At 32.7% G+C, this 18,987-nt stretch overlaps 1 protein-coding gene and 1 long non-coding RNA gene across 2 annotated transcripts; one reads left to right on the top strand and one right to left on the bottom strand.

Annotated features, from left to right (window-relative positions):
• Positions 1-4,071: 4,071 nt before the first annotated feature.
• Positions 4,072-5,545, bottom strand: LOC141697394 (uncharacterized). The gene is made up of 3 exons (XR_012564691.1): positions 5,505-5,545; positions 5,220-5,347; positions 4,072-4,144 (listed from the first exon to the last, which is right to left on the bottom strand). It is a non-coding gene; the product is annotated as an uncharacterized LOC141697394 (long non-coding RNA).
• Positions 5,546-16,231: 10,686 nt separating this feature from the next.
• LOC141698541 (putative protein phosphatase 2C 24) lies at positions 16,232-18,412 on the top strand. Its single transcript, XM_074503244.1, has 4 exons — positions 16,232-16,895; positions 17,312-17,635; positions 17,764-17,869; positions 18,036-18,412. The coding sequence occupies exons 1-4, from the start codon at positions 16,443-16,445 to the stop codon at positions 18,332-18,334; spliced, it is 1,182 nt and encodes a 393-aa protein (XP_074359345.1). The 5' UTR covers positions 16,232-16,442; the 3' UTR covers positions 18,335-18,412.
• Positions 18,413-18,987: the final 575 nt, after the last annotated feature.

Here is an 18,987-nt window from a genome sequence, read left to right as displayed (position 1 = left end):
GGTCTGTTGATGATGATTAATGCTTTAAAGTTTATTAATATGTACATATCAGGAGTTTTTCCTATAGAGATTTTTTGGTGTCTTTGGAGGTTTTGACCATACATTATCTTAGAGGTATTATTGTATTTAAATTCTTATTTTATTGTTAGTCTCTCAAAGTGAACTATAGACCATAGAATATTCATTATGAATTTGGCTAAATGATTATCTTGGGCCCAGTAAATTTATTTGTTATTTACTTAATCTTGTATTTCATAAATGTACAGATTATATCTTGTAACTGATTTATTCTTATCATACTGTATAAATACTTTCCAAGAGCACTGTAAAACAGTTTTTACACCAACAAAAATAAGACTTAAGATCATAAAAAATTTGAAGAAATAAACAAATAATAAGTAATCAGATGTTAATGTTCAAGCTAAAATTAAATTAGTCAGGACTTAGTCTTTTGTTTTTATTTATGTTTTTTTTGCTTAATGTAAGATGTACTTAATGTGCTTAGTCTATTGCGTCAAAGAACCAAAAGTGCAACTGTAGGATGCTAAAACAGCTCATAAAGTAAGACTATTTTATGAGCTCATATGTATCTAGATTTTTTAGTTCGTACCCAATACCACAAAATGATCTTGTATTATTAACTAATCAAATAAAGAACACATAAATTGACACTAAAACTATTCATGTATCTGGATTTTTTAGTTTGTACCCAATACCACCAAATGACCTCGTATTATTAACTCATCAAATAAAGAAAACATAAATTGACACTTAAACTATTAAGAAGCCATTTATGGTTTAATCCTTAGTAGTTTTAATTCTTGGTATCTACTTATTTGTTTTTGATATGGGATTCAAGTATTCCATTTTTTATCTATTCTAATACATCATTAAACTTTTCTTTTTACAATTCTTTATAAAAATGTAACTTTTTCAGTTTTATCATTATTGTAACACATTAAAAACTTTGCACCCCTAATAAACAAAGATAGCCTAGGTATTGTGATAACTAAAATAATTTAGCATCTACCACTTCATCTATAAAAGTAGTTATTAAATTTAGCATGTATGCAAAGGGGCCAAAGGAATTATTTTATAAAAACCCAATTTTTAAAACACATACATAGCTTAAAACATTTTTAAACATACGCATGATTACATTTAGAATTTTAATTAGCTAATTATGTTAAATTTTATGATAAGACATAATCAAAGTATGCGTGAAAATGGGATTACCTCCAATTACTTTTCCGAGAACATGGTTATCTGTCAAATCTTCTAAGAGCAAGTCTAGCTTTATCTTAAAAACTCTAGCCAATACATCAGGTCTGTTAGTCGGGATACTATTTGGTACTTTATCACAATAGTTCTTAATCTCAGGCCATTATGGATTGCATGTAAATGTGATGAAGAAATCAGGGCTCCCATATCGTCTACAAATAGCCATACAGTTTTGATAATTTTGTTGCATGTAACGTGGGCTTCCTGTAAATGAGGCAGGCAAAACAAGTCGCTTTCCAACCGTGGAAGCATCAGTATCTCCTCTATTAACGGAATCAACAACATTATTGTAGAGATCAGATCTCAAAATTGTCTGATGTGTCACTACCCATGTAAGCCTAGCATGCTCAATACATGTCCATGCATCTACGACAAATTGCAAGAACAGATGCCCCCACCAATTAAAGCATGGCCTTCTTTGTCTCTATACTGGAGTCTGTAACAATAATATTCTCGAATACTTACTACATCTCTTTTATTTTCTGATTTAGTACATACTCCCGCATGTAAGATACCAATTTTGTAACCATTTTCTCCGTATGGGAAAAGAAGCGGGTACTGAAGTGACATATAACATGGATGAAGTACAAAGATCCTGTGCAAAGGGCCAATCTTAAGATCCACAACTATATCCCTCTCATCAAGTAGATTATCGTTTGCAACCAAAGCTGTAAAATCATACACATTGGTTGGTACATTAGTTTCTCGACCATCAGTTTCTCTATTTGCAATCAAACGTAACCTTTCTGGAACAATTTCGGATGCCCTAAACCTATCTCGAACCTGATGATAGATATCCACCAAAGGATTTTCTCGATGCAACATTACAGATAAAGATTCGGTGATTTCATTATCAAGTGTATCCTCGGTATTTGGGAAATTCAAATGTGCCTGAAGTTGTTCCTGACTATCATACATATAAATCTACGAAAAAACTGCCTTTTTAGATTCTTGAGGAAATAAAGTCCCCGTTTGATGATAGACCACGTCGTGCACACGATATACAAAAGGTCCACATCTATTATTGATGCTCTTATCCACGTGAGCTCCTATCGAAGTAAATCCAAATGCACTGTTGTACAATCATTTTTTTTCTCGAAAATGGTCGCTTTTTTACTTGTTCCATCTAGCAATGATTTTAACTCAGGTGGAGTTTCCCTTAATAATGGAAAACGAACTTTTCCATTGCTACAACACAAAGAAAACTTGTTTGATCTTAACTTGTCTGCTCAAACTTCCACATCAGAGCCCCACAATCGGAACAAATTTTATCAGCACAACCTATATCAAGTATTGTATCGCTCGACGCTGCCCTCACAAAAGCATAAAAACATAACAAACATTAGATGTTTTTAAAATTTTAGAGCAGTTTTATAAATATACAATAACATTACCAAACTTTTCCTTGTTTGACTTTATTTTATTCCTCATCCGCGTACTTAACGATGGTAAAGCTGCAACATAATAAATAAGTTAATAATAATAGCGAAATAAATAAATCAAAACCCACAATATAATTCATCTAACCTGCAAATTTTTGAGGAATTCTAACAATTAATTTGGATGCATCATAATCCAAATTTATTCCCTCATTTTTTGCATAAAAAGAATTTACGCATATATGAAAGGTCGGATTAAAAAAAGCAAGTATGCTATAATGAAGGCTTGTGAATATATAATGAAGTATTTGTTCCTACGTTTATAACTAATGCATGAACTAAAAAAAGAAAGAATAAAGATCAAATGAATAAAGAACAAAGCATATACATTACATAATTAAAAGGTTATTCTTAAGAAAAGTGTTTCTATTAATTTTTGGAGCATGTTGACATCTTCTTTTTTTTTAAATTATTATTTATTTAGTCTGTTTTTATTTCTCTTTTTTCTTATCAATTAAGTGGCATGCAACAGTTTTTATTATTTTTAAAAAAATATATTATCTAAAAACCTGGATCAACACATTAGTTGATTTAAATATATTATTTAAACATGTTTTTTTATTAAATAATAAATAAAAGGGGAAATTTGACATCGTAACTAAATAATATATAGGGGAAATTTGGCATTGCAAGCATTGTACCATTAGGTATATTGCAAGATATATTCATTATAAAAAAACTAACAATATGAACATAATATAGTACGCATTAATAGTTAAAAGATTAAAAAAAAATAAGTTTAATAGTAATATTTTTAGATAAACTTTAGTTTTAAAAAAACTTTAGTGTATTACACATTAACAGGTTAGCAACATTGTAATAAATACCTTTATCATTGTTTGAAAGCTTCTTTTCAGCATTGACTTCCTTCTAAAAACGTAAACACAAAAATGTTAGAACCTAATACACATAAAATTGTAAAATAGTAAAGTAAATAAGGATGACCTACTTGTGCCATGTATCTTTCACGACGTTTCTTATTACATTGAGCTCGATATTCTTGATTCTCTGATTCCTTTCTTTTACGATAGTTTGTTCTCGTAGCTGCTCTATACATTTTAGCTTCTAAATCGATAACTATAAGTGGGATAATGTTAAAAAAAGAGAAGGTAAACCACATAAAATTTTAAAAAAATTGTATCATAGATTCCAAATACGAATACTTAATAATAAAAAACACAAAAAAGTAAAGGAAAATGTGTCAAATATACTTATAGAAATGCTAATTGCAAACCTTTAGAATTAGTTAAAGGATTTTTTTCTGCATTCATTTTCTATTTCAATGAAAAGTAAAAGGTTAGTAATACATAAATAAGCATTGACCATATTTAAAAAAAATGGCATGCCATACCCGTTCTTTGGTTTTTTCTCGACGTCTCTTGTTGCGTTGATCTCGTTCCTCTTTACTTTCCGACTCCTTTTCCCTACAATATTTTTCTGGCGCACAGTTTTTTTGAGCATCAGATCTTATAGTCGTAGGTAAATGATAAGAGTAAAATTTATTAAAACCATAATGCACATATAATTTTTCTAAACCATCACTATAATTCGTTTGGAGTAATTGTGCTGACATTTAAATTTTCAGGTAAAATAAAAAATAATTCTAAAAATTCTTTACAATTACCATATAACTTAAATATTTTTATATATTTATACTCAATTTCTCAGTTTGCTCTTTTTGTTTCTAGTTAACATTTAACATAAAATGTGAAAATTAAATGCTTTTGTAAATTTTAATAAATTCCATAAATAATAAAGTGCAGCCTAAGTAGGTCTGTTTTAGTTTTCCCTTTACTCTTGGAAAGTAATCTACTATTAAGTATAGTTAGCTAGCTCATTATTATAATTAATCTGGAAATGTAAAAAGTATGTAAGCTATGTAAATACATGAAGCAAAACATTGGATCTTGTGAGGTTGATCAAGTATAAAAAAATTCAAAAACTGATCCATTACCGGATTTTTATCAAAGCCGTAACTTTTGGATCTAACAATGGCAACACCTTTAAATGCAACATTGCAGAACTGTTCATATTGTATACTTGGAGCCTTTAAGCTTAGCCATCTTATAACATATATTTTGAATTTTCTTAAAAGTTTCTTAAACCTATGCTTCTAGTGAAGTGTTAACAGATTGAAGTTCGAATTTAGTGACTACGACCAATCTTTTGCAGATTGCTGAAGAAAATAAAGCAAGCATATCAACTAATAAATAGAAGCATAATTGAAAACTTTAAAAGTGCATTTATATCATTGTACCATTAGGCATATTGCAAGGTAAATTCATTGTAAAAAACTAACAATATGAACAGAATATAGTACACATTAATAGTTAAAGATTTTGAAAAAAAATTTAGTTAGCAACATTTTAATAAGTACCTTTATCATTGTTTGAAAGCTTCTTTTCAGCACGGGCTTTCTTCTAAAAACGTAACACAAAAAATGTTACAACCTAATACAGATAAAATTGTATAATAGTAAAGTAAACAAGGATGACCTACTTGTGCCATGTATCGTTCCCGACGTTTCTTATTACATTGATCTCGATATTCTTGAGTCTCTAATTCCTTTCTTTTATGTTAGTTTGTTCTCGCAATTGCTCTATGCATTTCAGCTTCTAAATCGGTAACTATAAGTGGAATAATGTAAAAAAATGGAAGGTAAATCACGTAAAAAAAATTAAAAATTGTGTCATAAATTCCAAATACGAATATTTTATTAATAAAATACCCAAAAAATGAAAGAAAATATGTCAAATAAACTTATGAAAATGCTAATTGATATACCTGTAGAATGAGTTAAACGATTTGTTTCTACATTCATTTTCTATTTCAAAAAAAAAGAAAAAGATTAGTAGTACATAAATAAAATTGACAATATTTCAAAACAAAAACTTGGCATTTAATACCCGTTCTTTGGTTTTTTCTCGTTGTCTCTTGTTGCGTTGACCTCGTTCCTCTTTGCTTTCCGACTCCTCTTTCCTGCCATCTTTTTCTTGCGCACAGTTTTTTGGACCGTCAGAGCTTATAGTCGTAGCTATATGATAAGAGCAAAATTCATTAAAACCATAATGTATATATAATTTTGCTAAACCATCACTATAATTTGTGTGGAGCAATTGTGTTAGCATTTAAATTTGAGGTGAAATAAACAATAATTCTAAGAATTTTTCAAATTTACCCTATACCTTAACTATTTTTATATATTTACACTCTATTTGTCGGTTTTTTCTTTTTGTTTCAAGTGAACACTTAATATAAAATGTGAAAATTAAATGCTTTTGTAAATTTCAATAAATTCCATAAATAATAAAGTGCAGCCTAAGCAGGTCTGTTTTAATTTTCCTTCACTCTTGAAAAGTAATTCGAGTTATTGATCTTGATCTTTAAAAAGCCATCAACTGTAAACACAAGTCAACACTTATATAAACATAATGCATTTATAATGTTAGTCTCAGTCTTTTAGGTATTCAAGATATCGTTAAAATTGCTTGTTTGAACTACCAATCCACGGGTCTGAGTCGAAGCCATGTCCTACGTACATAGCCCAACACTTTTAGAGATTTAATGATTAACATATTACAAAAAAGTAAAGATAAAATTACCAGTCCACGGTCCAGGCTCATTTAAAGGTGTTTTTGCAACTGGGTCTTCCTTGAAGCTATGTTCCGGAGACAAAGGTCAACTGTTTTACAAATATAATGCATTAATGTTTGCTAAACTAAAAAATTGCAAAGCATTATGGCATTATTAGGCAATTGAGCTGTGTAACTAAAACAAATATCAACAAATACAAACCAAAAGGTAGTTTCTTTTTCTGTAGTCTTCACGTATTTGTGCATCAACAAATACGTATTTCTTATTCTACGCTTGTCCGCTATAATTTCCGACAAAGTTTTCTCCGAAACAATCTCCAACAATTTGCAAAATATTGTAAAACTATTATTGAAGATGCGTGGGTATTTAAATTATCTATAATGAAAGTGCCATCATGCAATACCTCATTTTCATATATTTCCCATAATTTACTATTACGTTCCAGGTAACTTCTCAAATGCTTTTCATTAACAAAACTTTCAACCTCATCGACATCTGGTCCATCATTATTTGGAATCCTCATAATAATGTAACACTGTCAATCATATATTAAATCAAATATTAGTTGTATCAATATAATACTAAACCAAAGTTCCTAGAAAATGTTATAATATACAACAATTTTATTTTTTAGTAGTTTAACGGATATATAACACTATCATTTATTATTTAATAGAAAATAATAATTAATTATCTTACATATCACTTATAAAATATTATAAGTTAAATTTATACTAAATTAAAAATTACAGGTCATTTAAAATTTTGGCCTTTATATCGAGTACTATTTCGAGATGCTCGAAAGCATAATTAATTATCTCTTATATCATTTATTTATAGTTCAGGATAAAGAAATGTTATGATTTTGATAAATAAACCTTTTTTAAGTGGACTGGAAAACAGATACAAATAATGTGGAAGAATAAAATTGCCGACATGCATGTAGAATGAATTCATGACTGTGTTATTACTAAGCTTGCTCTTGTTTTTGATTTCTTCATATATTACTTAATTCTATGCATTTCTCAATCTTGTTCAATTTGGGTTTAAGAGTAGATTAGCAATTAGAACACCTATTAAGTCTCTAGCTAGTCTGATGTACTTGTGTGTTAGCATACATAGATTTGCATTTTGTGTTAAACCCTATATGTAAAATTGACACCTGATACTGATACTATTATTAATATTGTAATAAAACATTACACTTGAGAATCTAATTTCACTTTGACAATATTTCTTAAGTCAAGTGACAATTATTCCAAGGGATTAAATGCATTTATAGTTAACACAAGAGGTTCAATGTTCACAAGAGGTTAGCACAGTTTGTAGATAGGCAGTGCCAATTTGGAATACTTGATTAAATGCTTGATTGATAATACTCTTAATTTGAATACTTGATTAAAAAATATATTTTTACAATAATATTTTAAAGATCGTATTTTCTAATAGAGTCCCTATTTTTATAATTGTCTTATTGTAGTCTTATTTATTATTTATATGCCATAAATATTATTTTAAGTTTGAATTAAGATTTAAATTAATTTTATTTTGGTGGATAACCTGTTCCCACAAACCCGAGAGCATTTATTCAAATTAAGAGTATTATCAATCAGTTTGTATACCCCAAATTAGGATCTTTATGTTAGCACAGTTTGTAGATAGGCAGTGCCAATTTGGCACTTTATATAGATGTGTACTTAATAACTCATCCTAAAACTTGGTTTTCGTTTATGAATTTGTACCAATTGTATCACCTAATATTTTTTAAAGATAATTCTGCAAAAGGAAGCTTTAAACAGCAGCATACAACAACCCCAACACTGTAGCAGAACTGTAGCATTCAGATATATAATCATAACACCTAACATGCACCATTAGGACTTTGTTGCTGAGATTCTTCAATTCTGCATATTTTAAACTTATTAACCAGTGAGAATTAAGAAGCCTTTCCGAAGCTGCAATTCTTAACATTTGCTGCCACTTTTTATCAATCTATTTTTCCTAATATTTTTTGCATTAATTATCTTTAGATAAATACAAAAAGTATTTCTCCAATTCATTCGGCTCATCTATGAAATCAATGCTTCTTAACTCTTCAATTTTGTTAATAAAACTATATTTTTCAGGAAATTCTTCAAAAGATTTTGCTAAATAATATTCAACTCATTGTTAGAAAAGGGAAAGTTTGAGACATATTTTCAATATGTTCTTGATGAACCGTTGAACCAAGTTATCTCTATTTCGGCTATTATAACATTTATTTATGAGACTTTTTCGTTATAGAATATCTAGCCTTTGAAGTTTTTTTTTGGTCTGGCATTCTATCAAACAGTACAAATACATCTAAAATATAACAGGTTTTAGCAATAGATGTGAAATCAATTAGCAAAACCAAAGCAAATATGGTAAAAGAGACCATAAAACAAAGAAAAAGCACAGGAAACCACAAGAAACACAAACCGGAAGAACTATGATAAACTGGAAGAACATGGACTAACGTGAAATTACCTGCGATGACTCTGTGGGGGCAGCTCAATTCAATTCCATGATGGCTCTGGTCTGGTTGTTTGAGAAGAAAGAGGTTGAGAACCGTGGAAGTGATTGTAGTTGTGAAGGTTTTGTTCAGTGTTAGTGTACAACTAGAAATGTGATGCTGCTGTTACTGTTTTTTAGTCTTTATTGTTTTTTAATTTTTTTAATTTTTTTAATTTAAAAAATAGTGAATTATCGTTGAACCAAACCGTTGAACCAAATTATCTCTATTCCGGCTATTATAGTATAGTGTAGATTTTACTATTAAAATTACATTGAATCAATTAAAATATAGTGTAAAAGAGAGAGAAAGAGATAGTGATCCCCATAATATATTATAAAATAATGGCCAGAGTATCCTGAAAAAGATGGTGTTAGTTCTTAAAAATAAAGAGTGAATGGATGATTTTAGTGATTTAAGAAATCAATAAGAGACTGTTGGAGCATATGTTTTGTCCTTATTCCTTAAATTTCAACTTAAGAACTTAGATAATTAGTCTATTGGACTTGCTCTAAGTGAACACAATCTTAGAGTTAACATTTTTTAAATTTTCTTTCGAGTTAGATGCACATTGTGTCCCTGTTGTTTCTACTTCGTGCACTTTATGTACATCTGATTTGGTGTCTTGCATTTGATATATCTATATTAACAAGATTCTAGCAAGTTGTGTACTTCCGTTAGAATATATTTAATATCGTCAAAGGTTTGATCTCTCCTTTCATTGGTGTATATTAATAGCCTCATATAGGAATTAATTAGCTCAACAGAAATAAGAAATATTTCATGATACTTGGCCAGTCAATCTATTCACGAAAAGAAAATGTATTGAAAAAAGGCTTCCACCTTATTATTAACATTTACAAACAAGATTAGCATTAAGTCCTTATAGTACATATACAATACACGATGATTTGGCGATTACAGGTATCTAAAATAATTTATTCATCACAAAAAGTTAAACCTAACAATATTATATTTTATATATAAGTCAAACTAATCCTGAGTATTCGGAGTCAGATGGATAATTTAAAATCTTTGTTTAGAAACAGCTAGATGATTTTTGATCTTCTTGTATAAGTAACTATATATATTTATTCATTGATTCTGAGCGGTTTTGGCGTACTTCTCCTTTCGAACCCTCTTTGACATCTGTTGGGTTTTGTGGAGTCTATTAATTAAGCCCATAAAAATAGACTATTCAGATTTAGATTCAGATTAGTTTATGGATTAGTCTACTTTTCAGATTTGGACTGTAATTGTGATTTAGGCCTAGTTTCTTCTCTTATAAATACTCATGTAATTGTAAAATCATAACACAACAAATTGTGAGAGATCAATACAAAATTAGTGCGACTTGTGGAGTAGGAATTTCCGAACCACGTAAATCTTTGTCTTGTGTGATTGTCGTTTATTTTCTTGTTCTTGTTTATTCACTTTGGGTTTTACTTTCATTGTTGTATACTCGATAAGTGGTATTAGAGCTATGGTTATAACGGTCCATAACAATCTCAGATGGGCTCCAGAAGTGACCTAGGAAAAGGCAGATGGGCTTACCCCAGAATGGGCTCAAGGAAAAAGGCAGATGGGCTTACCCCAGAATGGGCTCAAGGAAAAAGGCAGACGAGCCTTCCAGTATGGGCCTAGGGGGAGCAGATAGCCAGATGGACTTTCAGTATGGGTCGAGGGGGAGCCTGGTCACACTGAAGGAGGCAGAATCGACAGGTGTCGGGCCCGATGTGTGAAGGGGGGATTGTTAGGAGTTGTCCCACATCATTTGTGGGAGGGGCAGTTTGCTAGAATATAAGCAGCTAGACAACTCCAATTAGTATGAGACCTTTTGGGAGTGACCCAAAAACAAACCCGTGCGGGCTCGGCCCAAAGCGGACAATATCATACTAATATGGAGTTAGGCCTGCTCAGTAAGCCCAATCGGTAGATATTAAATTCGATGATGAAGTACAAGCCTTGTTGTTGGCATCCTCATTACCAGACAGTTGGTCGGGATTTGTCACTGCTATAAGTAATTCATCTGGGAGCAGTAAGATGACTTTTGATGGAGTTCAAGATTCGATTCTTGGAGAAGATATTCGTAGAATAAACTCTGGAGAGTCGTCAGGTTCCATGTTGAGTGTTGAGAGTAGAGGCAGAAAATTCGAAAAGGGGCAGAATAAGGGGCGTAGCAGATCGAAGTCACAGAAGAGAGGACAATCCAAAGATCGCAAGGATATTGTTTATTGGAATTGTTAGAAGAAGGGTCACTTCAGAAATCAGTGCACGGCTCACGCGGCTCCTAAAGGAAATAGTAAAGAGGATAATTCAGCTAACGTAGTTGAAGAAGTGGAGGATGACGATGCTTTGATTTGTTGTGTTGAATGTTCGGTTGAATCATGGGTTATGGATTCTGGTGCATCATTCTATGCTACCCCTTGCAAGGATTTAATGTTAAAATTCAAAGTTGGAAATTTTGGTAAAGTTCGTCTTGCTGATGATGAGGCTTTGGATATTACGGGCATGAGAGATATTAATCTCAGAACCTCTTTGGGAACTAGCTGGACGTTGAAAGATATAAGGTACATTCCTGGACTGAAGAAGATGTTGTTATCTGTGGGTCAGTTAGATAAGGAAGGGTATCGAGTTACTTTCGGAGATGGACAATGGAAGGTTATAAAGGGGAATTTGGTCATTGCTCGTGGAGAGAAAAAGGGGACTTTGTACATTGTTGAACAATCTAGCTATGAAGCAAATGCAATTGCTGATGAGATTGAGTCTTCAACTTTTTGGCACCAAAGGCTTGGTCATATGAGTGAAAAAGGTATGAAACTGTTAACTTCGAAGGGGAAGATTCCAGAGTTGAAGAATGTGGAAGTTGGATTCCGTGATCTATGTGTTCTTGGAAAGCAGAAACGTGTTACTTTTGCAAAATCAGGGAGGACCCCCAAAGCTAAGAAGTTAGAGCTAGTTCATACAGATGTATATGGTCCAACAACAGTTGCGTCGTTGAGTGGATCTCGCTACTATGTCACTTTTACTGATGATTCCACTAGAAAGGTATGGGTTTATTTTTTGAAGAATAAATCAGATGTGTTTGCTACTTTCAAGAAGTGGAAGACTGAAGTTAAAAATCAGACTGGTTTAAAAGTGAAGAGTTTGATGTCAGATAATGGAGGTGAATACAGTAGTGATGAGTTTAAAAGTTATTGCGCGGAATTTGGGATTAGAATGATTAAAACTATTCCAGAGACACCACAACCGAATGGTGTTGCAGAGCGCATGGATAGAACCTGAATGAGAGGGCCAAAAGTATGAGATTACATGCAGGGTTGCCCAAGATGTTTTGGGCTGATGCATTTAGCACAGCTGCGTATCTCATAAATAGAGGACCTTCGAAAATAGACTATTCAGATTCAGATTCAGATTAGTTTATGGATTAGTCTACTTTTCAGATTTGGACTGTAATTTTGATTTAGGCCTAGTTTCTTCTCTTATAAATATTCATGTAATTGTAAAATCATAACACAACAAATTGTGAGAGATCAATACAAAAATTAGTGCGGCTTATGGAGTAGGAATTTCCGAACCACGTAAATCTTTGTCTTGTGTGATTGTCGTTTATTTTCTTGTTATTGTTTATTCGCTTTGTGTTTTGCTTTCGTTGTTGTATACTCAAAAACATCCAATAAACCCATCTCCACCATAGCCTGCTGGAAATCAAGGAAAATATGGATGTATTCATGGCATAATTATTTATAATGCCATTAGTTTGCTGACTTGAAAATAAGGCCTGATCTGAACAAAGTACTCCAGTTTTGTTTTGCAAACCAATAAAATAGTTATTATCAAATGTGTTTTGAGACATATTAAACGGTTGCTATGCATTGTCTCCAGCTTTGCATATTCTAATCAATGTATTGGTAAATCGTGTATCAATGCCTGGATCTACATTATGTGTGCTGTCAAAGTTTTCCAACTTGTTCCTGTTCCTGAAGGATAATGATCTTTCCACTCGTAGTGTGTGCGCCCCCTAAATAAAATCAGATCCCTGAAACAAAATCACTTCAAACGGTAAATCGGACCATCATCATCTTCTTTACTGGCATCTCTCAAAGTTAACGTCATTAGGATAAAAATTATAGGTGTATTTAAGAGACTAATATAAGAGAGTTATTTATGATCGTGTGTGTCTTGTCTTGTCTGTTTTTTGCCTCCATATATGTCTGTAATAGAATAGCTGAAAATACAAGAATACCCCTCCCTGCACTATTATCTTGATGGTGTTAATTGTTATGTAACGGAAGTACACATGTTGCAAGAATTTTGTAAGTCAAGATACACCAACTCTAAGATATCTAAACAGAGGTACACAAAGTGCACGAAGTGAAAATTAGAGGTACGCAATATACATTTAACTCTTTTTTTTTTGAATTAAAATTTAATATATATTTTTTAATTCAGAAAAAGAAGAAAAGGAAAATAATTATTTTAACTATACATTCAACAAAAGTGAGATATATATAAAAAGTCAAACGACATATATTATATAATTCAGAGGGAGTATATGATTCTTAGTTTCCGATCATATGCATGATTTTTATTTATACTATCAACTAGAGTGAGGTTCCTTGCTTTCCGATCTAAAGTGGTTTGACTGATAAAATTGATACACAACCAGGCTATTTAAATACTATATCCTCCATCCTTCTCATTTGTTTATACTTTTTGTTTGAGATGTCCCTTTCAATTATAAACAATTCAAAATTTTCCAAAACTAGTAAAAAATTTCTAATTTTTAAAATAACTACATCCACTACTTTTCTCCACTATACCTATTATATATAATATTAATTGGTCTCACAACTTTACTCATTTTTTAACTTTTTTTACTATTTTATCATTTTTCTTAAATTCTGTGTCCAACCCAAATATAAAGTAAACATTTGAAAGGTACGGAGACACAACAAGAGTAGGGTGCGTAAGCCGTCGATTTGTGGAATGCGCTTTTGATGAATTTCTGGTCAATTATTTTACATATACGAGCACTTTACGACGGCGCTTGGAGTCTATATCACAGATCTGGCGGAATTAGTGATGTAACGATGGAAAATTGAATCAGTAGAGGAGAGAGAGAGTGATCGGCGGTGATAGAGAGAGGGGAGTGAAAGAGGGAAGAAATTGGGGTTTGTGAAAATTGGGTTTTTTTATGTGTTCATGTGGGTGGTAAATTCAAAACATTTAGTTTGGAGCGGGATCTCTAAGGGAAAGATTGAGAACTTGCGATAACTACTTTTGGTTGATGATTTTTTACGAAATAGGACACACATATTTGTGCACACACACGTGAAGAGGGGCTTACGACAATGAACCAATGAACGAAGTTTTTTACGGTATTGGTAAGTCCCATGTAAAGAAAACCATAGGCTGATGTATTGTATTATTGTTTATCGTTGCTTCGCTTACTGATACTTACTTTTATGGATCATTATTTACCTAGGACACACATATTTGTGCACACACACAAGCCGGGGGTCTTTTGAGGAAACAACATCTTCATTATTTGGAATGAGGGTAAAGTTGCGTACACTATACCCTCCCCAGACACTGTCCTAGGCGGTATAACTGGGTATGATTGATTGATTGATTTGAGAGGTAGAGACGAAGTAATTCTTTTTTATTTTCTTCTGCCCGGTTCTCGATTTTCTTCTGATTCCGAGAAATAAAGAAAGTGGTTTCTTTTCATAGGTCTTGTGAAACATTGAAGTGCCGAGAACCTGCAAATGAATCCAAAAAAGGGCTCAAAATCAAATACAATTTCGTAACTGAAATGACGATGGTTTGTAACCATTAGTCAAAGTGAGAGATGAAGTAAAGAGGGAGTTAATTTGAGTGAAAATCGAAAGAGAGAAAAGAAGAAATACAATAACTGTAATTTTAGCGGTGACCGGAGAAAGTCATTATCATTAATTAAATAATTTTGGCATTAGGATATTATGATTTGATCATTTGAGGGAGAAGGGATAATGGGAATTTGACAGATAATGACTCTAATGAGATATGAATTAAATTATAATATTTTTGAATTTTTAAATATTTCATATTTTTTAAACCTTAAATATCAATTATTTGGGAGCCGGTAGGCATTTAGATAGTGGATGAAAATCATATCCGCGATGTAAATTAAGGGTTTGAAAATGAGGGTGAAAAGAAATGAGAATGATATGAAATTCTAAGAAGTGGAAAGGATATGATTTACCTGTCCTTGAAAAATGAGATTTAGATGGTGAATTAAAATCAGATTTGGGATGTAGTTGAAGGATATGAAAATAAGGATGAATAAAAATGAGAATGATAAGAAATTTAAAAGGATTGGGGTGATATGATTTACCTAATTTAAGAAAATGAGATTTTCATTTCATGTACCAAAATTACTTTTCAAACATCATTACATATATGAGACTGAGATTCCGATTTTTATTAACCAAATTAATCCAGTGTTCTAAAAATCGGTCTAGGCGGCCGCCTAGGCGCTACGAGAATGGAAAACGCCTGGAGAAGTGGATAGGCGGGAATTTATGCGTTTTTTCGAAAAGTTAGTCAACCTCGGATTAAGGCGGGTCAAAATTCTTCTAGGCGGTCCAAATCGGTCAAAAAAAATCTTTCAGATGGTAAAAGAAAATGAGGGCATTATAGGTAATTCACAAAACAAAACAAATAAGTATTTATTTTAAAAATAGGTAGATATTTGGGAGAGTAGTTACAGAGTCACGATACCCAAATTAAGCTCCTGTTTCCCTAATTCTCTTCGCGACGATAGGTAAGTTCTTCAAGTTCTCGTCTCTATTTCACAAATTGATATGGTTAATTACATCCTCACTTTTAGTTTTCTTCACCAATGCTTATAATGTATTGTATAAGTATATATCTGTACCATTGTAGCTTGTAGGCTTGTATAGATTCGACGATTCGTTGATTTTTCTTTGAACACTGAATTAATCCCATCCAAACACTCTCATCAACTTAAGAGTTATGAATAAGAAGAAATTCTCAAAAAAATTGATTTTCTATATTATTGTAAAGATAATTATGTATTTGAATTTTTCTTGAAAATCCTATTTATTAAATAATCGATTGTTGTAAAATTTTAAGATATGAGAATTTTTTTTGATTATGATCATATATTGTTGAACATTATTATTCTTACTTTTCATGGATAAACTAAAGGAGAACAAGTTGAGAAGTACTTGGAGGCCAGAAAAGATCGTGAGAGATTTGAGAAGCCAGCTAGAAATCTCGCACTTGAACTTACACTCGCCACGCGTCCCTCTCGCCGAAATGAAAATACATATTAACGCCCCCTCCTTTTCTGAACTGTACTAACCACATGCGTGTCACCTAAGCAAGTAACTATCTCCGGCCGTGTTTAATTTTTATTGGGCCACGCATCTTTACTCATGCTACGTGTTCCTTTTTACCAGATTCAATCAACGGTCCAGATTCAAACCACCCCTCTTTCTGTCTCTAAAGTCGGTCTCTCCGTTTCTTTACCTTAAAAACCTCCATCACTGTCAACACCTCCATCATTTCTTCCAACCCTAGTACTTATGACAGAAATTAAATCCAATGGTAGTACTCGAATGGAGAAGACTTGGTCTGGAGACTTGATGAATAAAAGTTCGGGCTCGAGTTCGAAAGTGTCATCCTCGTTTTATACGAAGGATGCGCGAGCTTCTCGGAGAAGGAAGTTGGAGTTGTATAGAGCTAAATATGTTGCGGGAGGTGAAGAGAAGCGACGGAGGGTGCAGATGTTTTCGGGTGGTGAACATGAAGAGGAAGTTGAGAAGGTGGTGAGCGAAAAAATGGAAAGAAATTTGGTGGAGGAGAAAGAGAGTGTGGGTTTCGACGAGTGTCCCAAGTTTGGACACTCGTCGATTTGCGGAAGGAGGAGAGATATGGAAGATTTTGTTGCTGTTCATCCTTCGTTTTGTGGCAAGGACGATAATGATTCTTCGGAGTTTCATTACTTTGGTGTTTACGATGGACACGGATGTTCTCATGTATGTACGTTTATTTATTTTATGTTACGGTTGTTTAAATATTAACTAATTGTTCGTTTAAAAACAAACTAATTTAATTTAGCTCTTAAACGTGTATATAAATTGCTTATAAGAAATCTAGAACGAGCCATAATTTTGGCGTGTTAGAGCGTGTCATGCACACACAGTCATGACATAACTACATGTATGACTAGTCATTTATGTAATTATTCGTTCAAGTACCACTATTCGGGTAGTTTGTAAATGAGTCGATATTTAGTTGGATAAAATTGTTGGTAATGTTTACCCTGTATATGTAGAGTAGATATCATATGTTTTGTGACCATGATTTGTAAACTTATTACCAGTTGTTGCGACAGCTTACATGTTGATGGTTTTGGAGATGGATTTATTTATTTATTTCTACTTTGGAATAGGTGTCGAAGAGGTGTAAAGAGAGGTTACATGAGCTGGTAAAAGAGGAGTTAAATGGTAAAGTGGAACTCGAACCTATAGAGTGGAAGGAAGCGATGCAGAGAAGCTTTAGTCGCATGGACAGCGAGGTAATTACGGGCAAAGAAGCTGTTGTGTTAGCCAGTGGTTGTAAATGCCTACTGCCTTCACCCGAGTCCGACGCTGTTGGTTCCACAGCTGTTGTTGCTATTGTAACCCCGGAAAAGATTGTAGTGGCTAACTGTGGCGATTCTAGAGCTGTTTTGTGTAGGAAAGGCAAAGCTATTCCTCTGTCCAGAGATCACAAGGTAGTTACAGATTTTATTTGAACAACATGATTTATGTATGAGTTTCCACCGAAAGATCTATATGAGCTTAGTTGTACTGTATTGCAACTTCTATACCTTGGTTAATTAAAATTAAAACTTTTGTACAGCCTGATCGTCCGGATGAGCTTAGCAGGATCGAAGCTGCAGGTGGACGGGTTATTTACTGGGATGGACCACGAGTTCTCGGCGTTCTAGCCATGTCAAGAGCTATAGGTACATAGCAGTATGAATGATAGTTTTTTCTTTGTGTTTTCGCCAGATAGCTAGGTTATAACAAAACCAAATCTAGCCACTAGCTTATACCCGGTGCATCCCAAGAGCAGAGAGACATTCCGCCAAGATAAACTTCTTCTAACATATTTGTGTGTGAAATTTTCAGGTGATAAGTATCTAAAGCCGTACGTGAGTTGTGAACCAGAAGTGACAATAATAAATCGAACACCGGATGACGAATGTTTAATACTAGCAAGTGATGGATTATGGGACATGGTATCCAACCAGACTGCATGCGGCGTGGCTCGTATGTGTCTTGCCGGAAAGGTCCCTATACCGCCAAATCTCTCCGGCAACGGTGAGGCGTGCACGGACGCGTCCGTCTTGTTAACAAAGCTGGCGTTTGTTAGGCGGAGCAGTGATAACGTGAGTGTCGTTGTCATCAATCTAAAGAAAGACACGTAGAAGACACAGATACTCATGTTTTTAACAATGTGTTCCTTACTCTTTATAATATAATATTATTATTTTATAATTCCATAACGACTCCGGAACTTTAATGTTTCTGTTGGGGTTTTGTTTATTTTATGTTCTAACAATTACTCCCTCTGTCCCATCAGATTATATACAGTTTTTTTTCAATGTTCGACACGTATTTTAAAATGAATAAAAAACATACTTCCCTAATTTATTTTTAAAATTTTCTTTTTTTGTATTAAACTTCAAATATCAAATTTTAATTTAGAAGAAAAAAAAATTTAAAATAATTTATGCAAATATGTTATAAAGGAGGTTAAAATGCGTGCCGGCTCCCCGTCCCCCAATGTATACTTCCTAGGGGGACAGACGGAGTATGTTGATTATTGACAAGATATTTTCATGTGCAATTTTCTAACAACGAAAATGTAACGAGTGAAAACTATACATGTAACTCCGTAGGAAAAAGATCAATATAAAGTAGCTGTATGTAAACTGTCTTTTCAAGAACAATTCTATTATTCATACAAGGAAACAGCAAGTCCATAGATTATTTTCAAAATGGCATTGTAGTCATTGCAGGGACGATCATTTAAAAAAGAGTTAAATGCATATTGTATACCTCAAGTTTTCACTTTGTA

Source organism: Apium graveolens, chromosome 11 (assembly GCF_009905375.1).
Source record: "Apium graveolens cultivar Ventura chromosome 11, ASM990537v1, whole genome shotgun sequence".
NCBI lineage: Eukaryota > Viridiplantae > Streptophyta > Magnoliopsida > Apiales > Apiaceae > Apium > Apium graveolens.
Note: the sequence above shows the minus strand (reverse complement) of the source record. Positions and strands in the feature narration are given on the sequence as shown.